The sequence below is a fragment of the Eucalyptus grandis genome, chromosome 2, assembly GCF_016545825.1.
Source record: "Eucalyptus grandis isolate ANBG69807.140 chromosome 2, ASM1654582v1, whole genome shotgun sequence".
Lineage (NCBI taxonomy): Eukaryota > Viridiplantae > Streptophyta > Magnoliopsida > Myrtales > Myrtaceae > Eucalyptus > Eucalyptus grandis.
Window position 1 is genome coordinate 35025425 of NC_052613.1, and position 22501 is coordinate 35047925.

The 22501-nt window shown below is 40.1% G+C and overlaps 3 protein-coding genes across 3 annotated transcripts; 1 reads left to right on the forward strand and 2 right to left on the reverse strand.

Annotated features, from left to right (window-relative positions):
- Positions 1–81: 81 nt before the first annotated feature.
- Positions 82–10582, reverse strand: LOC104430749 (serine/threonine-protein kinase EDR1). The gene is made up of 13 exons (XM_010043474.3): positions 9904–10582; positions 7703–8125; positions 7367–7470; positions 5078–6207; positions 4678–4718; positions 3614–3682; positions 2766–2866; positions 2526–2604; positions 2334–2432; positions 1832–1900; positions 1353–1402; positions 720–896; positions 82–630 (listed from the first exon to the last, which is right to left on the reverse strand). Exons 1-13 carry the CDS (start codon positions 10339–10341, stop codon positions 468–470), a joined length of 2943 nt encoding a protein of 980 aa, XP_010041776.2. The 5' UTR covers positions 10342–10582; the 3' UTR covers positions 82–467.
- A 5681-nt stretch (positions 10583–16263) lies between these two features.
- Positions 16264–17919, reverse strand: LOC104430738 (aldehyde oxidase GLOX). The gene has a single exon (XM_010043465.2). The coding sequence runs from the start codon at positions 17917–17919 to the stop codon at positions 16264–16266; it is 1656 nt and encodes a 551-aa protein (XP_010041767.2).
- Positions 17920–19762: 1843 nt separating this feature from the next.
- LOC104430729 (late embryogenesis abundant protein D-34) lies at positions 19763–20847 on the forward strand. Its single transcript, XM_010043455.2, has 3 exons — positions 19763–20080; positions 20178–20489; positions 20689–20847. The coding sequence occupies exons 1-3, from the start codon at positions 19763–19765 to the stop codon at positions 20845–20847; spliced, it is 789 nt and encodes a 262-aa protein (XP_010041757.2).
- The last annotated feature ends 1654 nt before the right edge of the window (positions 20848–22501 follow it).

Here is a 22501-nt window from a genome sequence, read left to right on the forward strand (position 1 = left end):
CTAAACCGATAGTTCTTAATGTCCTCAATACCCCGTGATTAATAAGCAGATATGCAAGCAGCACTCATCAGATGGCATAAGGAGAGAAAATTGGGCAAACCACTTTATACAAACTCACGCCGAACAAATTATTCCTCAGTTACATCCAATCATTGATCAGAAATCTATATTGCAAGAGACATGTACTTCATAGTAACAGCTTCCCCTTGTCTTTAAAGAGGTATATACACTTGTACATCACATCCTCAATCCCTCACTCCAAAAAGAAACTGCGGATGCAGAACTGTACAAAATGCCACCTGCAGTCTTTCTCTGCAGGAGCAGAAAGATTACTGTACAGCATGAAACCTTTCTCCTACAAGGCTTTCCTTCTTTCTTCCTCTAGTATACATTTATCATGAATTGATTAATGCCACCATACCAGTGAAGTGATGCCATGAACTTCTTATTCACTCGGTGAAGATGTTTCAAGGTGTTGAATTTACTTGAATCTCCAGGGGAAGAGAAGAGTTTTGCTGGTCCCGCACCAGATGTCCATTTGGTTGGTCCAAGTGAGAAGGAATCATAAGCCGCTGCAAGGACTTGAGAGCTACACAGAGCTCTGCAAAAGAGGGCCGCAAGTTTGGCTCCCTGTAAGATGACATCAACAAATGATGAGAAAATAGTTCAACAGGATAACCTTTGAGTGCTCATGTTATCTGTGCTCAAAATTTTCTTACGTCTGCCAACATTCCCAAATGATCTTCCCAACCAAGGGATCAACTTCTTTGGGGATCTCAAGGCGGCGATTTTGAAAACCTACGGCACCTACAACTTGCATTGGGTTCATCCCAGTCCAAGGCAATCTCAATGTGGCAAGCTCCCAAAGAATGACTCCAAAACTATAGACGTCACATCTGCACAACCCACGAGACATTGAATAATTACTTGCTTCTTCTAAAGCTTAAGTTTATGACTAGGATGCACCGTGGTTAACTATACCATTTTTAGCACCACTTGCAATATCAGCACATATAGAGGACGAATAAAATTTATAATATAGTTCTCTTACGGAACTGTTTTTCCCTGACAGTCACACCCAAGAAGAGAGTCTGATCAAATAAAATCCCATCTTCCCAAATTTCTGTATCCTAGTCTTTGAGCATCAACACACAATCAACATACATATTCACTCAACCAGAAGTCATTTAGAAAAACAAGGCCAAATATTATTGTTACAACATACGATCAGAGCATGCTCATGTCAAAATTGAAGTCATTTAGGCTTACTGTTGCAAAATCCAAGCGACAGGAGCTCAAGAAAGCTAGTCCAGAGAAAACTATTGAAGCTAGCTTAGAAATGCACAACTCACTTTTCATTCGATGGTTCATTGCGGAGAACTTCTGGCGCCATCCACTCAGGCTGACACAATCAAGAACTTCACATTAGGAACAGCTCAAAATCTTGAGAAACATCAGAAATGGTTTCTTTGCAATCCTTGTATAAAAATAAATCTGGAAAAAAAAGTCTCAAGACTCCTAGTGCATTGTTTGGTAATGCTCTGGCAAAATGTTTTTTAGTTTCTCAAGCTGAAACGTTATATACTTGCTTATCTGGCTGTTCAAGATTTGTACTGGAGAAGAAGTTTACTTCCCAAATCACCAAAAATGAAGTTTCCCATTGTTTTCTCTTCATTTCCTCTATAGTTGCTAATTGTCCATTTAACTACAATGAAAGCTATTAGTAGAAACCATTCAAATGTCTTTCTCTATTTCAAAAATAGTTAAATAACTCTCTCTCCATCCTTGCAAACTCTTCAAGAACAATTTCCCAGAAAGCTTGCATATTTACCGTTCCAGCAGTAGACTTGGATGACAAGAAAGTATTGTGCTTCAAACGTGACAACCCAAAATCGCAGACCTGGACAATGGTAGAATTTAGTGTGGATGCAAACAATATTATACCTCAGCACTTTGATCATCAATTACATCAAGCTCAGAGCACATTTCCGATGGAAATTGCATCACATCAGCAAGTTCGGTTAATCAAGAATCATCCACATCACTGTTCAGATGTAAGTACATGTATGGCAGTGAAGAGTGAGAATGAAAAGTCAAGAGTCCACGAGAAATAAAACTTGTTCCAGAATCGGCAAATATTAGTCAATTAACAATCATATCCGAGGTGCTCCCACAGTGAGGGAATGGAATATTCAAGAGGAAGAGAAAAAGATGAAGCAAGACATTTGTAGCACCTAGGAGATAGATAAATGATATGCAGGCAAGAGAATAGCTTGATTCGTTATTTAAAGGAGTCAAAAAAGTGTCATGCAACATTGGTAAATTTCACATACTTTGACATTCCAGTTTTTGTCAACAAGAAGATTTGGTGATTTCAGATCTCGATGAACAATTGTTGGGACGCTTGCGTGCAAGCAATTCATTCCCCTTGCCTGTAAAATTTGCACAAGCACTTATATCAATTTCAGAAAAAGAAATCTCTATATCTCCAACACCAAAGAGAAGGGAGACCAATTATTTCATACCACATCAAGAGCCATTTTTATCCTACGTCTCTCATCAATATGACACTGAGGACGATGTATAATTCTGTACAAGCTTCCCCTGGAGAAGTAAACAACAGTAAAAATCAGACAGCAAAGTGAGATTGTCACATGCCATCAAAATAATAACACCCCTTTAACAGCAGATAAATGAGCGGCATCCCCCAGAAACAATTGATGTCGCCATCCTAGCAAGATATTTTAAAGTACAAAACATTGTACCTTGGGAGAAACTCAGTAATGATAGACAGATGTGGAGGACGGGTCACAGCACCCATGAAAAGAACGACATTTGGATGACGCAGTCTACGCATTATCCGCACCTTGGAACAGATGAACAAGATGCATGGTCAGTTATCTTCCTGAATATATTGGAAAAGCATTTCTTGACTCATTGCTCTGATTAGTCCTCCTTTCTTTTCTTGCTAAATAAGCAAATTAAACAAACAAATTAATTGATGAACACAACCATTTAGTTAGATGTGGACAGATTGGAATCCATGAAAAGAATGGCATTCTGATGACATTGTCTATGCATTATCTGCAACCTTGACACAGAAGCACCCAAAAAAAAAGGTGGATAGGAATTTATCTTACAGTAGCTGACTATACTGGAAAAGCTTATCTCGTTCATCTTCAGTTTTATTCTCACGAAAGAAAACAAACAATTACTGAACACACTAATTCATTATCTTTCCAAAAATACATATAGATACACATAATTAAACTCGAAGTGTGACATAATCTCTCTCTTCTTTGCTTTCACCTATCAGACTTTGTGTGCCATTCAGATCTTATGCAAAGAACATTAATTGAATGTCTCAATGTTATTCACAGCACCAAGCAGATCAAATCGGCAACTCTGTGCCAAAACTAACAAATCAACAGAAAAGCAAATTGCGAATTCATCATGTATAGCAAACGACTGTGCTATTCTTTTCTTTACAATGTTCTTCCAAATTTTATTCTTTACAATTTTCGAGTTCCTAATAAAGCTGGAGGATTTTGGTCCAAAAAGAAAAGGAACCAGAAGATGAAAAGCACAAATCAAAGACCTATCTATTGCTTACTTCTCGTCTGAACTCATCCAAAGCAGCACCTGAGAAATCCTGATCCAAAAATTTCTTCACAGCCACCTCCTGCAGAACGAGGAAGTCGAGCAAGATGTTAAGAGTTGAAAATGCATTTTAACTTATTTTTCATGGCATATCATAAAATTTTAAACACTAAAAACACATGACCACTGAGTTTTTTGCAAAAGGTAACGTCTAAATTGCAAAATACTGATAGTAAACGCATACAGATCTTTTGAAGATGTTAACAAGAGAAAACGAGTCATCTGCTGCTTCTCTTCCCATTTCTTAATATGTAAGTATATGAACATAAGACAACAAACACTTACCAATAATAAAAAAAAAAACATAAGACAACAAACCCTAAACAACCCAGTGTTTAAAGTGCTTCTACCACATGGATGGGTTTCAATTGAGTTGCAAATTAGCAGTGCACAAAAATAGACTTTGTAACAGTATATTCATTGTGACTATTTTTATTAACTTCTTCAGTCTTCACAGTAAGGATTTGATTGCATCCGAAGAGCTAACATAAAAAAAGAATCTTGACAGCACCTAATAAAAGAGTAGCAAGGGAGCCAAGATAAAGGCCATTTGGCTTATCCAAAATACAAAAGAGAGAGTAGCAAGACAAGGCCATGAACGAGCAATGGGCAATTAGTTATTATGGTTGACACCAGTCAAACAAGTCATGTATATATGTCAAGGTACAAATTCTGGTGCTTTTTTTTACACGACTTAGGTTGAAATGCCAGATTTTGATACTATATCTGATGTCACTATTCAATGCTAGCTGCTTAGTTTATAAATCTAAAACATTAGCGCAAAAGAAGAACACTGAAGCAGGACTAAATGTCATTTCTTTTGACCCAAAGACCAATTGTCATACTCAAGGATGATCATTTGCTTCAAAGCAGTCATATATAAGGAGCCAATGGATATGCACATTCCATAAATTCAAACAAATAGAAGTCATACTTCTAAAAATAAAGAACCTCTTCAAGTAAGTAATCGAATGCCTATTCTTAATTTGTGAGAATTCAGAAATATTTGAAACTGACCGTGCCATTCCAGTCAGCATGATAGACCTCTCCATAAGAACCTGTTCAGAAGAACACAAAATTGTAACATGATAAACAGAAAATGCAATTCAGTAAGAAAACACTGCTGTCAATTCTATAATAACTACTGCAATTATGCTTACATTTGGATTGCCATATAAAAAATTTTCTCAGATGACATGCACTTCATCTCTGGTTACATGGCTAGCTAGCATGAGCATAATAGGCACTACAATAGTACTAAAGCATATCTCATGATACTAAACAAATGTCATAAAAATGCAGCAACAGGATCAACATATTTGTATCCATGAGTCTTGTTCTCTTTTAGTTAATATATGGACCTGCATAAGGATATGAAACTAATGTATCCAATCAGGGACTCGATCAAAAGCAATACCTAGTCCAATTCTTTCACCAATGACCAAATGTTCCCACTGAATCTCATCACCAACATCAACATCATCAAGCACTTGATCAACTTTATTTGTATTACTCTCAATTGATGAGCTTGGGCTTTCTGAATCCCTTAACACGAAGTTTTTGTCCATGAATCTGTCATTAGTGCACTTTTTTGGATCAAGAAAACCAATTTCATGTCGATCGCGTCCTCTTTGAGAGTCTGCTACGCCATCTTGCAAATTCTCCCGAGTCCTAAGAGGGTCTTCCCTGACTTGCGCATTCAAGCGCTCTTCACGAGGCATCATATCAAACTGACCTGTGCCAAATCCCAACATTGGACTATTATCACTGAAAGGATTCCAGTGACTGCTCTGTTTGATCAACTGATTTGACTTGTTTGACAACTTGGCCCCGCTACTCTCTTGAGTGGACTGCTTCAAATTATTAGGTAACTTAAAACCGTCCGGATTGACTTTATCAGTTGTACAGCTGCCAATGGATGATGACACATCATAAGGATTAGGTTCACGATTATTTTTTGGGAACAGACCTTCCTTAAAACCATATTCTTTCTTTCTTGGTACTTCATTGAGAGGATGCCGTTTTGTTGGCATCAATGGAACAGGAGGCCGACCAGGAGCAGGGTTATTTTTCTGTCTTGGCATCTCATTGATTTTGGTTTCTGTGCCGTTGCCTCCCACTGGGGCTTTGCCAAAGTCTTTAATTGCAAAAGGATTGAGATCTGCAAAAAGATTTGTGGGGTCCTCTGAACTATTATTTTTGCTCTGTGGGACCACATTTATATTCAACCGTTGAGCTGTACCACCAGATACTCTGGAAGAACCAACACCAGGATCATGACTATCAAATGGGAAAGGAGGGAAGGATTCTGCTGTTTTAGAGCTTGATTTTCTATCTACATAAGCATAAGTTTCCATCACTGAACTTTGGCTGCTTCCTTCACCACCAAAAGGCTTTGGCCTTGAACGAACAACTCCCAAGTCATTAGGCGATTGAAAAGATGGAAGTTTACTAATATTCGCATTGTAAGGCTTATTATCTTTGACACTGAAATAATCAGCTGGTATAAGCGTCCCAGGGGCAGCCATGAGATCAACTAGAAACTCCCTGAATCAAAAACACACATATGAAATCCCCATGGTAGAGAAAATGAAAACCATTACCATTAGTATTATGCTATATCACATATTACAAGGTCTGTGCATTTCAAGCTCTTGAGTGAATAAAAATTTAAAGATTAAAAGACTATATATAAAGAGAAGGGAAGGCCCTGAGAGATAAATGCTTTATACATCAAGGTATAAGTGCTACAACTTGATGATCACATTAACTGGCCGTGATCAAGAAATCATAACCTCAACTAATTAACATCCACGTAAAAAATGCAGATATATGTCAGTTTTTTTTTTCTTCCTTAACAGGAGATGTTCATGAATTTTAATTTGGAAAATGTTTACGACAGAATGAAATACATATAGTTTTTTAAATGAACAGGAAGCTCCATTGCCTTTGCATCTCAATTCTCCCAAGGATGGAAAACCATAAAGTAAGCACAGTATTGCAACCAGGACACATTAAATTGCAGCCTAAGGGACACAAAAATTTTAATTAAGTTTTTTGTTTGGTAAAAATAAAAAATAAAATAATTAAGTTGTACTATATATTGGTCTACAAACTTAAAAATGGTAAAATACGATGACGAGAAGCTACAAAAGAGAAATTAAGCAATGATAAACATCGTAGAGCTCCTATTGGAAGAAATACAAAATATATGCACACACTGTAGTTATTTCTGCTAAATTTAAAAGTAACAGTAATAAGCAAAAGGAGGACCCACTAGATATCTCGCCTGCATAGTAGAAGGTAGCACAGACAAATTCATCTCAGAAATCCATGACGGTTGCTTATTCATAATAGGCAGGTATCCTCTTAATGCCAGGAAATATGACCTATTCTCTCTTAGCAACAAAGGCATTTATGACTAAGATAAATAAAAGTATAAGCATGTGCATAAACTATGGTTTAACGTAATTCCAGAATCTTGAGAAACTCAAGTTGATTATTACATGTGCAAATTAAATTGCCACATCCTCGGGGAAGCTCGATATCTTAAGGAAAAAATTCATTTGCACAGAAGTATGCCCCTTTCAAACCCATCATAAGGAAAAAGATACTGACAATCAGTGACCAAAAAAAAATCTAGAAAGCACCACAGTAAGTAATTATATGATTACAATAACATAAGAGAAGAAGAGCCAACCAGCACCTTTCATCGTCCAACTTTATCAAGTTTACAGCATCATCCTCCTCGCCAGTGTAATGGCTACCTTTCACCAGTCGGCAAGCCAAATTTATACTGTCTGCTAAGACCTTCACATAATAAAATTTATCACTTCAGGAAACTGAATCTTTTTCTCATTATTCATGATAGTAGATCATCAATTATCCAGAACACTTTGAAGTATTGTATTTTGTGCCATGACTACAGAAGATCACAAAACTTAAACTTCAAATATGACATCAACCAATTGCCCAAGCTCCACTATCAGAAGATGACAAGCACAAACTGCTAAAGCCCAATTTAGATGTGGTAAAAGCTAACCTTGAAAAGCAAAGCACGATGTCTTGAAAGGCCAACATTTATGGACCCAATTGGCAACACACTCGTCTGAAGAGATGTCCTCAACTCTGTGCTCCTCTCCATCCACCTAGCCAACATAATGTTAGCATCCTTCACTGAGCCACCCATATGTCCTGTTACCAGTTCAGCAAGCCTTTGAACCAAAACGGTAACCTCAGTAGCAGGACAGTCCAATCCTATACAGTGAGCGACTTGCATCAACTCTTCAAGAGCATGATCAATTCTGCGATTAACTATTATAGCTTCAAAGCCAGAACTCCCAGGGTTAGTCTCGAGATCAGTTAGAGAAGGCATTTTCCCTTGAAGTCTTGACTCAGTGGAGATGCCATATGCATCATAAAATCCATCCACCACTTTCTCCTCATAATCAATCACATTATATTCCTGCATCAAAGCGCATTTGGTTTATTTTAAAATGGCAGAAACCAAGAAGCCCGACATACAAGTAATGACTGCAGAACAAAACCAAGCATGAAGCATATCAAGATGTTTAATGATGCCGTACCCGTAGTAACCTAGGTTATGTGACATTACAGTTTGTCATATAAGAAATAGAACAGGATACACCACTTGTCAAAGAAGAGGTACTTAACTAGTAGACTCACTTAGTTCACTATTTACAGTTGACTTGCATTTTGAAGCATATGTCTGGGATTACCAGTGATGATGTAACTATCCTTCCTCTGTTTCTGGAAATTACAAAGAAACTGCAGCACAACATACGTTACGACACCAATGAAGAGATACGCATATTTGACCAAATTTTCTATGACTCCACAAGCCCAATTAGGTTATAGAAAGTGCAGTGTTCTATTCTATAATAGATAAGGACCATACATTTCTTCAAAACTTAGCTAGTATTATAAGATTTATGGAGACATCAATCAATTTTATTATGTGGTGGGATCAATCGATCACAAATTTTAGCAAGAGCTAAGCATGATAAGTCATTTTCCAGAATTTCAATCGTGCACCCAGCCCTAAGGAGCACACCCATCAGCGTCAGACATGTCAAGTAAATAATAGTAACCAAAGTAAGAAGAATGTAACAGATCACCTCTCACAAGAGGGCGTACTGACCAGTAAAGCATCACAAAAACCGTGAACAGAAACCAATTAGGCACTTCTTAAATGCAATATAGAACATACACTGCAGTCCCCAGATACGGGAAGAGTAGTTTAAAAATTAGTCTAATCACCGGCAAACCATAGAGAAGCATTGTGTAGACAAATGCAGAATAGCGGCATGAGAAAGTTGGAGTACTTTCTTAGAGCCAGTTGTGTGCCTGAAGGATTGACAGAAGTTTTATGGCTTCCAAGATTGGCAAATGGAAAATCATACAATTCAAAAGAATAACAGGAACCTATCCAATTCTACATTAAGGGGATCTTACAAACAGCTGAGATGGGTTTGTCAAGCCAAAAAAATAAGATAACAGTACCATTGTAGATATAGAAAAATTTATTAACCTCAAAGATGTTGAAAGGAACATATCCAAGGAAGAAACACTAGTCATTGCAGCTACATGCCATGTGAAGGTGATACAAACTCATCCCGACCGGGAAAAAAAAAGTCATACAAAATCGTTATATTAAATCCATTCTGAGTCTTCCAGTTGAATCGTATGGGTAATACCATTCAAAATCCCCACCAGAAGGAAACCAATTGAAAGTCATAACCCCACAGCCTGTACACATACATGCTACCAGCAATTCAGCACATGTAACACACTGAGTAGATACACCATTCAAATAAATTTAGAAACCTAAGGAAAACAGAGTCAGATGAAGAGGAAACAATGAGCTCTTTCTGATTCCCCTCGTCATGCGAGTTAGATTTCATGCATATGCATGCCTCTCTAACAAGACTGAGCACAATTGCCAGATGAATGCCAGCACCGGAAGCAGAATGAAGGGTTCAACAAGACCTAAGTTTTACCCAATTCAGAAATGGAAAGAAGACTCCCAAGTATTGATCCATATAAGCATCAGTATCATCTTATCCATAACAGTGAGCAATCAATTAAATCCCAAACATAAAAATTACAACATCCGAGCATATCAAACAAAAGGATTATAGAAGCCCTAGTCAAAACCTCCTAATTCAAGCTCATCCACCAAATTCATCCACCAAGCCGCGACAATTACACCGCCAAACTCACCCAGTACTGCCTGGACTGCGTCTCCGCCGAGACCTCATCCTTCTTCCTCCCCGCATCGCCCCTCGGATGCCCGCCCAAGCTCAACCAGGTTGCGGCGCGGATCTGATCGTTCTCCGGATCCTCCCCGCGGAACTCCGAGTTGGACACGCTCATCGCGAGCGCCAGCTGCATCTGGAAGTCCTCCTCCGACGTTATGTAGTCCCCGGACCGATCGCCCGCCGCCGGAGCCGCCGGAGCCGCCGAAACCGCCGGAGCGGCCGCCGGGGCACCGGGGAGCCCGAGGGGGCTCGGCGGGGCGTTCCCGGCGCCCTGGCCGGCGGGCGGCCGCTGATCGGGGGGCGGGGCGGGCGTCGGCGACGGCGCGGGCGGCGGGGGCTCGTTGGATCGGCCCGGGTCGTGGTTGTGGCCCAAGTGGAGCTTCTTGAAAATGTGCTTCATCTGCTCCCACCCCCTCCAAACACGACTCCCTCAATCCCTCTCCCTCTCTCCTTCTTTCTCTCTCTCTCTTTCTCTCTCTAGAATCGCTCGCTTCCCGCGATCACTCGATCACCCTCCCCCGCACCGTCACGCGCAGTTCTCTCTCTACTTTCTCTCTCTACTGCGTGTGGAAATTGGGCGGAGTCAAGGAGCCGCGGGGGAGGAGAGCTAGAGAAGGAGGGAAAACTTAGCGGGGTTGCCTTCGCCTGCGCGTGTGCACGACGGGCGGTACATGAAGGGGCCTCGACTTCGAGGGTATTTACGAAACAGGGACTGGGAGCCGACGACGGCCCCCACCCGTTCCCCCTGCGCGTCGTTTAAGATTTTTCCTTCTCCTCCCCATCGCGGCCGTCGGCCAATGGCGGGGCTCCGCGTGGCTTTCTGATTTTCCATTTTCCCCTCCTCGAATTTTTTTTTTTTTTTAACGGTAGCGTGCCAAATGGAGAGGAGCGGAGGGGAAATTGGAGTCGTGCACGTGTCCGCGGAGCATCGATTTCACGTCCCCACCCTCACAAAACAATGATGACAATGCGCCAAATTAACCGGTGTGGACTTTCTTATTTTATTGAAGGAAAAAAAATGACGAAATTTTGCACTTTGATTTGAGTTGATGAAATGTTAATTTTTTTTAAGAAGCCTGAAAGTGAGAGTGAGATATTAACAAAAGAAATAAAAAAAAATTAAAATAAAACGATTGACATGTTACCCAATATGTTCTATTTATTGAATAGGATTTTATGATTGGTCAGTGAACTTGGATGCTGAAGGTGTGTTTGGGGTGATTTCGTAGTATTTTTGGGATGAAGACGATGGGGTCAATCCATGGATTTTATTTCCTTTTGTCGCATTTTGCTCAAGGGGTTGGCCCACACACATTGAGTACATCATATACATATATTATAAATATTTATTGAATGTGACATCAAATCTATAAGTTTTTACTGGCATAACCAATGTGTGTATTGCGACGGTGCGACAACGTAAGCATGTAGAGGCAGAACTATAATGTTATCTAGTAAATTAATGAACACGTTTCTCTTTCTTTTTTCACTTGTGTTAATTAGGGGTGAGCAGCGGTCTAGGGTCGACCTTGGACCGAATCCCGAACCGGCCCAACCCTGTTGGACCTGGTCCGGTTCCCAAGGGGACCTGGTCGGTCCTTGGTCTTGAAATTTCGGGACCAACATGCGTGCGTTGGTTGGTCCTCGATCCTAAGAGTTTTGGGTCGGTCCAACCTTGAACCAAGTGTATATTATATTATATTATATTATATTATTTCTAATTATTTTATATATTCAAATCTAAGTAAAATGTATATTATATTATATTATATTATATTATATTGAGATATTCTATCAATAGCACTAATAATAATTTCAATTTAAAACTTCTATTGAGTATTAATTATGTGTTGTTTGTTTTGTTTTTAGGTGTTTAGAAGTTCAAGTGAATTAACAAGATGTGAAGTTATATATTCATGGTTTATTTGTATTTTACTAATGAATTTCAGCTGCACTTTGCTTTTCAATTTGTGTTAAATGGTAGAAGTTTTTGAAGAGTAGAGTAGTATTGCAGTTGCTATAGTGATTTGCTAGTCAAGTGGTGTGAAGCTCATTTTTGGTTGAGTGAACTCTACATGATCAAATGTAGGAAAACGCTTTTGCATATGGTGTTATGAATATTAAAATAGATAATTACAAAAACTTTCCATCTTATCCCATATTTCAATGAGCCGTTAGCAAGTACGAAATTTCTATTATTATGTCATCTTAAATTTGCTAAATATGTATTGGTATTTATAGTTTAGTTGCATAATGCCGCATTATCGATTGATGTGTAATTTGAATTTGTAGGTTTGTTTTTTTAGGGAGTATAAAAAATAAGACGAAAAAATTATCGATCGATCCGGGTTGACAGGAACAGGACCGAACCCATTGGGTCGGTCCGGTCCTTGGTCCCAGGCTCAATAGGGTCGGTCCTCGGTCCTAAAAATTGCGGACCGACACTGTACGGGTTGGTCCTAGGGTTAGGGGGTGGCCCGGACCAACCCGGACCATGCTGACCCCTAGTGTTAATGTTGATCTTTGCATATTCGACGCGTTTGATGCCATGACTAAAATGGGGAAACGTCCAAATCCGTCTTTTTTGTTCTTTTTTATTAATGTAACAAAGTCAATGGTCTCGCATGTAATGAACTATTGTTAGAGTTTGTTTGGTGCTGACTGTTCTAATCATGCTATAATTGGAGCACATTTATTCGGCGGGACATGTTTTTAAAACTAAAACACCTTGAAGTTCGGTCGAGTAATTTTCGTATGAACTGTTGTAAAGTGCTGCAAGAGCCTGGTGCCACAACTGTTGAAGCGTAGTCACCACCGTCTCTCTATCGGAAGACAACCCACTTTTACTTGTGACGAGGTGAAAGTATACTAGTCCTCGTCCAAACCTGACCCAAGCCGCCGTTAAGGGCCTGTTTGTTTGTGTTCTTTTTTTGTTCCCTAGAACACAATTTCTGTTATTTTGTCTCGGGAACAAAAAAATAACAGAAACACGTTTGTTTATATTTTTGTTCAAAATCTATTTTTTTATTCCGGGAATAGAAATAAGAAACAAGAAAAACTTAAATGTTCTCGGGAACACTTTTTGAAGAAACAAAAGAACAAAAACACAAAACTTATTTCCTTTTTTTTTTTTTTAAATCTTTTTTCTTCTTGTTTTTTCTTTTTCTTTTTTTTTGGCTGGTTGTTGGCCTCGGCCATAATCAATGACTAGCCGTCAAGAGTCGGCAACCTTATTGGAGCGTTCTTGAGCCGGCGAGGCTTGGCCTCGCCTTGGCTAGGTGAGCTTGAGCTCGCCCAGATTCGGCGAGGCCGAGCTCACCCAGCCACTGGCGAGGCCGAGCCTCGCATAGCCACATGAGGCTTGCTCTCCCCAGCCGGTGTGAGGCCGGGCCTCGTCAGGCCAGAGTGAGGCCAACCTCGCGCCGCTTGGGCGAGGCTCACCAAGGCCAGGCTAGCCTCTAGCGAGCTCACCGAACGTCACCTAGTTGGTCGTCGGCCACGGCGGTAGCCAGCGACCAACCAAAGAGAAAAAGAAAAAGAAAGTAAAAATTTTAAAAAAATTATACAAATTTACCAAACATGTTTCTGTTTTTTTTTTCTATTTCATGAATAAAAATTTTGTATAGTTACCAAACATGTTCTTCTGTTAAAAAATTGTTCTTCAGAACATAAATAGTTTTTCCTATTTCCGTTCTCTAGAATAATTTTTGAATAGAAATGTTACTAATCACACCTTTAAGAGGGTCAATTTTGACCACCATTTGGACCAAGGCATAGCGGTGACAATGGTTCGTTGATCCTTAATTCAAAAGTTCCATCATTTAATGGTCATCGGACCTTTAATAAAAGTCTTTAGCATTCGCTTGTGGCGGAGGGCTAGCATCCACCCCTCCTCCGCCTTACTTACACCCCGCGCCCCTTTGACTTTTCTATATATTGCTAAGAAAGTCAAATTCTGTCACTTTAGTTTTGCGATGCAAAGCTCGCATTTGCTTTATAATTGCACCAAATCAAATAAATCGAGGGGCTTATCACAAAAAAAAAAAAAAAAAAAACCCTAATTGTGCCTAAAGGAAAAGTTGGCAAACGATGATGCAGCTAAAAATTGAGTGCTCGAGGCTGGAGACCCGAAAATCTTCTTGTTGAATTTAGCTTGCTGTTTGTGTATTTGCTACAAGGAATTGGTGAAAAAGGAAACAAAAAATTGAAATATGCTTTATAGTCAATTGCCGAAACTAAATTCTTACTTTTGGCATCAATTCATAGAAAGTTCATTGGAGATTGACCCTGATATCACGACGACCCTGAGTCTTTCCGTTCTCACACTGTTCCCCAAACTTCTAGAAAGGTAAAAAGTTTCCCCACTCGAAATTGTCTAATTTCAGCTTTATCCCCTTTACTTTTGCTTTCCTTTCTTGTCAATGCATGTGAATTCCGAGGGGAAATGCTATTCTCTACTAACAGTTTTCCTTGGAATAAAACATAAATGTAATGCAGAAAAGAGGGTAAGCTATGAGTAAGGAATCGAATAGAAGGAGCTTCCTGAATAGAAGGAGCTTGGTTTGGATTAGGATCTCATGACGGTCATTGCACTTGAAGCCACTTTTTTTTCGTAGAATTTTAATTCATTTGGAATCGAGTAGGCAATGTCTCCGATGATTTTTCCAACGAAGCGCGCAGATGGACAACTGCCACCATATAGCTGTTGTATTCGCAGAAGAAATTGGGGAAGCATATTGATTGCAATTGGATGACGGTCCATTGCCTTGAGCAATGCCAATTACTATCCAATCCCTTACACAAGTCATCTCTAAAGCTAGCTACATCAGCCTCCAATGATATCACCATCAAAGTCCTCACATCTTTCTTAGTTCATTTATGGTTATTTTTCTCTCTATATATTAGATTTTCCCGTGTGGGCCCCTTTTTCTCAATTGTCAAGAAATTTTCGTTGAATGCAATTTCGTGGAAAGCCTTGCTGCATTCATCTTTACAACTCCCACAAAATCAATGGTTATTATTGCATTCGATCTATAGATTCAAATTCTGTCAAGAGAATTCCACGACATCAAAAGATGGTCCACCTAACGTGGGAGGAGGAGGAGGAGGGTGGGGGCAAAGATTGAATTGTCCATCATCATCTAGAAACTTTTGGGGGAGTTGTCATGCAATTCGTGCTTGCTTGGAAAGCTCCCTTTGATTTAATTAACTGCTTAGCCACTAAAGCATATAGGTCACCGCAACTTTAAGTAAATATCTATCTCTGATCCCATAAAATAATTGCCTCTCTTGCCAAATTTTCTATATGCTAAGTATGAACACGGTACTACCTTTTGACTTTTAACCTTAGAACAAGTCTATGTGCACACTGGCCATGCACATTGCATATGATTACGGTGACTCAAGTGCATGTCGGTGTTCTGTACCAGAAAATGAAACAATATTAATGTTTTCGAAGGTCTCAAGGTCATAATATATATAGTGTATTTTTTTTTTTTTACCTGAAAATGAGCAATTGATGCATCCTAACTGGAAGAACCGAGACTTGTGATTATCGGATTACAATTATGGCATTGCCCATGTAAATTTCTGGTCAAGTTTACACTGGGTGATTCCCCGATTAAGGATAGAGGAAAATTTAATTCTTTGATGAAACCTGGATAATTTTCTCTCCCACACCTTACGGACACGTTAGCCCATACCAGTCTGTTTCCTTCCTTTCTCGATTTTCATGGTTGAGGTTTCTGTTCTACAAAGAAGAAAAGAAAACACGCTAGACATAGACATACTTACAGATTTGATTTACTAAATGATACGGCAGGCTTTTCAAGTAAATTGCTTGAACATAATTACAGAATGTTGTATTACTCGGTATATTAATTTTGTGAACTAGTCTTGATATTACCAAAAAAAATTACTTGCAAAATGGCCAATATAAAAAATGACTTGTTAAAATAGCATGTGATGAGGCGATTCAATTTAGACCATAATTTAGTACTATAAAAAAAATGCCTAACTATCTTTCATGACGAGAAAGCCCTCTTTAGACAAGCAAGTTCTGGATTAATAATTACAAATCGCTAATCTCATAAATTAGGCAAAATCCAAACCGTAACGAAAATTAGAGAATAATGTGAGGGGAAGGGTGTTTTTACCACATCGCTTAGTAAATGAATTTTGTAAAGGAAAATGCCTTTTTTTTGGCAATTTCCCGTTGAACACAATCTTCTTTGATAAAATTGCACCATTCTAAGGACACATCACTCTCTCAGACCTGAAATTGTTATTTGATGCAAAACCAAAACATCATCCCAACCCACTTTCACTGTATCTTCACCCAACTCCCCCAACTTGGTATACCAGCATGCACCACAAACAACATATAATAGCCCGGCGGCCCGATTTCAGTCGTCGATGGCCCGACCGCAGTCAATTGATACGAATCGGGCGTCAAGCGCGACACCCCGACCAGCTTGAGCACCACCATTCTCTGGTTCATCGCCAGTGAATGCGTGGTGAACGAAGGAGCGACAATCCTTACGGATAGCAAGTTCTCGGACAAGTACAGGGGCACGAAGAAGGTGAGCGAAAAGGGTTGCCCGAGCATCAGAATCTCGTTCACGGATGAAATTTGAGGCCGAAATGGTTTGTGCTCGATCGATAGATAAGGCGGCGAGAAGGCCTCTAAGCTTAAGTCAGTGGGATATTCCACATTGGTGAAGTTGTAGTATCTATGCGGGTTGCTTCCTCCGACTAACACTCTCCCATCCGCTAGCAAAATCGCTGACGAGTGGTAGAGTCTCGGTATCGGAGAAGCTGACATGACCGAAAATCTCCAATCCGGGTTCCCATTCGGCCGGTAAACGACTGGTCTAGTCACCGGCGATTGGCCGAGCTCCCAGCCGGCAGTGCCGCGTTCCACGCCGTTGATGATGATGACGTCTCCAGTGGCTAGAAGAAGCATATCGCCCATGACCCTAGCAATCGGCATGTTTTCCATTACCCATCTAGGGTCTTCATCCGAAACCCTAAGCCTCCCGCATGAAGAACTTGCTCTCACGAAATTGCCTCGGCCCGCTTCTGCGAACGCACCTCTCGGTGCACCGCCGCAAATCATGATTTCCGCTTCAATGGCCTTGTTCTCGTCGATAGGAAGCAAGACCGACGAGCCCGAGCTGGGATAGTTTCGAGGATCGCTAATGGGGATCGGAGGAAACTCTTTCACCACTCTGTTGCGGTTGTAATCTAGAGATATCGACCTTGTATTGGCGAAGATGAAGAGATTTCCATCAGGAAGAAGATGAACAAAAGGGTACAGATTGTTCTCACTCTCATCTCTAGTTTCCAGTAGAAATTGAAGCCAAAAAGACCCCGAAGAAGCAGAATAAGGGTCTTCATTCTTCGGGTAGAACTCATAGTTAAATTCCCTCCTCCCGCCAATGATAATAATTCGACCATCCGGGAGAATTTGATTAGTCGCGTACCATCTACGTCGAGATAAGTAACCAGGATACTCGACCCAATCACATGAATCGGCATTGCACGGGGTAAATATGCGTACGGCATGATCGCCGTCGTTGAATCCTCCTGTCTGAACGAGAGAGCCACCCGGACTCACGGCACCCGATGAGCACCATGTATCGGTTTGCACCATAAGAGGACGGAAGCTGTTCGTCTCCACGTCGTACAAAACCGAGTGCGCGGTGCAGTCGACTTTCAAGGCCGTGTCGTTGGAGTCGTACCGGCAGCGGCCACCTGGGAGAGAGATGTTGGATGGGCCGAAGTCCGTCCTGTCGAACACGATGACCTTGTTGTTGCGGAGGAGCTGCATGTGCATGGCCGAGATGCCGATGCTCGGCTGGAGGAGGCGCCACTCGCCTTCTCGGCCATTGTGGAACGGCAAAATTTCAGATGCGGTGATGAAAGAATGAAAGATGAGAAGAGAGAGTAGTGAAATAAGTAGGAACAGGTTTGACATGCTATTCTTTTGCCAGCACCAAGAAGGAGTGCTCTTGCAGAATTATGTTCGGAAAGTTATTGTTGGAAGTGTGTAGACAGAGAAAGAGAGAGGTAGGATAAAAGTAAGGAGAGTTTAGCTAAAATTATGGATTAAATCAGCTAAGTGTTGAAAGGATTTAATAGTAAGAAAATTGGTGATCTTTTTTAATGGCGTAGAACTTTGAAAATGCTCTTGGAGTCTGAAGCGGAAATGGGGAACAATGAAGAGATACCGAGTTCAAGAAATGTGATCCGCAATAGTAGACAATCTTGGAATCATTCATTTCATGCCTCAAGAGAATTTCAGGCAAGAGTATGATGTCCTAAGTAATGTCTATGGAGAAACAATTCAACAAGATTCAATCAAGCATTAACTATCGTGTTGAGTTTGTTTTGCAGAAATTAAATTATTTGGAAAATATTTTTTTCAAAAATGATCGCTTGTATCTTTTACAAAAATGAATGAATGAAAATTATCATTGTTGCCAACGAAAATATTTAGACATAAACTATTGTCGATAATGAAAATATCTTTCATTGACTAATCATTTCAATTGATACAAGCTATCGTTTAAAATTATATTCCTAATCATTCATTTCTTGTGAAACAGACAGAGCCTTAAAGTGCTTCAAGTTATGAAAGGTTAGTTGTATAAATAATGAAAACTTATCCAGCCCTATCCTGTTGTGCAATTCAATCCATTTTAAATGCTTTATTTTGGCCCAATATCCTAAAAACCTCAAACTTTAGCTTGTGTCCCAATTTTACATTTTGTCTTATAAAAACCCTCAGCTTTAGGTCATGTCTCAACTCTACCATAAACATTTTTTTGTCCCAAAAAAAGCTCCCAACTTTAGATGCAGTACCAATTCTACCAATTTTTTTTTTGTCTTGTAAAAAATATTAGCTTTGGGTCAAGTTTCAATTTCACTTTAATTTTTTTGTCTCGTAAAAGATCACCAACTTTTATTTGAGTTCCAAATCTACTTTCCATTAACACTTTGTCAAAACTTCCCCTAGTGATTTTGCACTCAATCTTTGATCTATCATGTTTGGGAATGTTTCATCTCTCGCAGTCGGAAAGCTCATGCTGGGGACACTCGAACAGCTTGTGCTTGAGAGTTTTCAATCTCTTAGTTGTTAACATGAAATTTTGGACGGAGGATTAATGTGGGCATATCTGTGACTCAAAGAAAATTTTGTGGTTTTTCATGAGAATGTAAAAATTTTAAGGCAAAATTTACATTAGATGGTACAATTGAAACAAGACCTATAGTTTAAGGTTTTTCATAAGACAAAAAAGTTTAGGGCAGAATTATAGGGACATAACCTAAAGTTGAAAGTTTTTTATAAGACAAAAAAAATTTAGCATCAAATTGAGATATAACCTAAAATTGGAGTTTCTTTACTAGACAAAAGATAAAATTGGGATAAGAGCTAAAGTTAGAGATTTTTTTGGGGTATTAGACGGTTTTATTTTCCTAATAGCCATGTCTTTCTCTCCATATCTTTAGAAAGAACAAGGTATCACCACTTGTCCTGAACTCCTGATCATCGTATGACAATCCTCTCTTGCGAGCCACCAATTTGACTGACAATTCCCCAATTCCAGGAGCACCAATAATCATGCCCATCTCTGGAGCCGCCACGTGTCTCGACCCGCATGTCCCATGCAACGACGTACGTACGTATATATAACCACCCCCACCGTATCTCCAAATCTCTCTTCTTTCCACTATAGAGGAATATAAACAAAATACAGCATTGGAAACAAAGAAGTATTTCATATCGTAAGGTTCTTCCAAGAAAGTTCACTCACAGGATGAGCCAAGAGCAGCCGAGGCGGACCCCAGAGGACGCCATCCGGTATGGCGACATCTTTGCCGTCGATGGCGAGCTTGCGGAGAAGCCGGTCACGCCCAGGGATGCGGCGATGATGCAAACAGCGGAGAACGAGATGTTCGGCCAGACCCAGAGGGGCCATGCGGCCGCTGCCATGCAGTCGGCGGCGGCGCGGAACGAGAGGGCCGGGCTCGTGGGCCACAGCGACGTGACGGAAGTCGCCAGCAAAGATGGAGTGACCATCACCGAGACGGATCTTCCCGGCTGGCGCGTAATAACGGAGTCCGTTGGGGGACAGGTTCTGACATTATGCTCATTGTCTTTTTTTTTTTTTTTCTTATTTTGATAAGATGATATCAGCATTTGATTTTGCACGTCGGATCATCTTTCCGCAGGTCGTCAGTCAATTCAGCCGGCGTTCTCCGATCCCAACAATGACGCCATCCTCGATCTATCAGATTGACGCCGGCAAAGACGGCATTGGTTCTATCACCATCGGCGAGGCGCTAGAGGCCGCCGCTCTGACAGCTGGGCAGAAGCCCGTGGAATGGAGCGACGCCGCCGCAATCCAGGCGGCGGAAGTGAGAGCCACAGGCCGAACCACCATAGTTCCCGGCGGAGTCGCTGCTGCCGCTCAGGCGGCTGCAACTCTCAATGCTAGAACTCCGAGAGCTGAGGACAAGACCACATTGGCCGACATTCTGGGGGTATAATCACTATAAAATCTTCACATTTATCTTGCAATTTAATCAGCACGATTGGCACCGCAATTAAATCAAATGAACCTTCCTCTTAATGTTAAATCCCTACCTTTCTTTTGATCCACACATGGAGCTATAAGCTCCAAATTAAACTTCCTTGTATCAATCAAAGTACGCACAATGCGTGACCACAATTCCCTTGCAGGATGCAACTTCTAAGTTGCCATCTGATAAACCGGCGTCGCGTCGAGATGCGGAGGGTGTGGCCGGTGCCGAGATGAGGAACGACCCACGTTTGAATACTCATCCTGCAGGGATTGCGGCCTCGGTGGCGGCAGCGGCGAGGCTCAATCAGAACATGTGATTGATGTTGCGAGATGATAGAACAAATAGCACGATCGGATCGCACTTCCGCATCTTATGTTAGTGTTAAGTCAAGGTTTTGTTGTTGTTGTTGCCCTATGGATTGTTCTTTCTTGTCCATGTTTTGCTGTTAGAACTCTGTAGATGGATGTGCAAATTGCCCATTAGATGGGTAAGTGTTGTATCTTTGTTATGCTAGATTAGTTTGTGCTTATCCAATGTACAAATGCTTCCCCAAGTTTTAAAATGTGTTTCAGACCATTGTGAAATTCATCATAAAACATGTGTACGTTATAGACATCTCATGAGGTACAGTCAAATTCATATTACTAAGAGATGACTTGAAAAAATTATCCACTTCAATTCTAAAGCTCCATTAACACAGCGAGGTCATTGAGGAGTTGGTCCGGCCAAGGCTTGAAACTTTCCGAGAGCAAGTTCTTCGGCAATAAGCCTTAGGCGCACCTGCACTAGCTCCCTTACTCTAGGCTCCCTGCATGCGGAATAGTGCATAAGTCAGTGTTTCGGAATTCAGGTTAATTTATTCGTTATTGGCATGTTGACCAGCACGTTATGTAGTTTGCATTGTGTGAGAGCAAGTGCATCTGAATGTATGTGGCTGCAGCGAGATGTTTGTCGTTATCACTAAGCAAGAGAAAGTGAAATACACACTGGAGGAGAAGTATACCAAAAGTAACTTAACTTGTATATGGCACTCATTTTAGTATCACAACTTTTCGTTAACTCATTTAAGTGTTACTTTCCGAAAAAAAAAAAAAAATTAATCACTTAAGTACCAACTTGATTTGAGCAATATATTATTAATTTCTCAATCTTACATGGCTTGCCGATATATCCAGTTAGCATATAATCTCTAAACGACATTGTGTAGCAAGCTAAAAAGTGATCACTTCAATATTAATTGTTGTATAAAAACAATCACTTCAACGCCAATTGTTGTTAGAAGTCATCGCTTCAATGCCATAATCACTTTAGTGCAAAAAAAAAACCCCATGACATCTTATAGTAAGTTAAAAAATGATCACCTCAATGCCAGTCATTGTAAAAAAAAAAAAAAAAAAATCACTTTAGTGCTAATCATTGTTAGAAAATCATTACTTTAGTGCTAATCTTAATGAAAAAGTGATCATTTTAGTGTTAAAAAGTGTCACATCAAATAAAATTTTAATTATAAAAACTCTGTAATTTCTCTAGCCAGAATTTTTCATTGAAAGCACTTAAGTGATCATTTTCTCCAATTTTGACACTTAGGTGAGCCGACGAAAGATTATGGTATTAAAGTGAGTGTCGTACATAAATTAAGGCACTTCTAGTGTACTTCTTTCCACTAGGGGAGTATTTAGGTGAAAAAACTCAAACTAAAGAACTCCATGCAATGTTAATCTTTCGAGATCTTCTGTACATTGATTTGTCAGAGCTTAGAAGTAAGCCTATAAAATCCCCTAAGATTATCAAGAATATTACTATTACAAGCTTGTGATTTAATTTGTGTTTCCTCTCTAGATCAATGTAAAGAATCTCCATTCTGTCATAAAAGATTTACATGATGCGTGTCCCTCCCAGGGTGGCTAGCCTCGTAGGCAGTGATATTTTGCATGCAAAATGATGAAGTTTACATCACTAATAAATTTCAA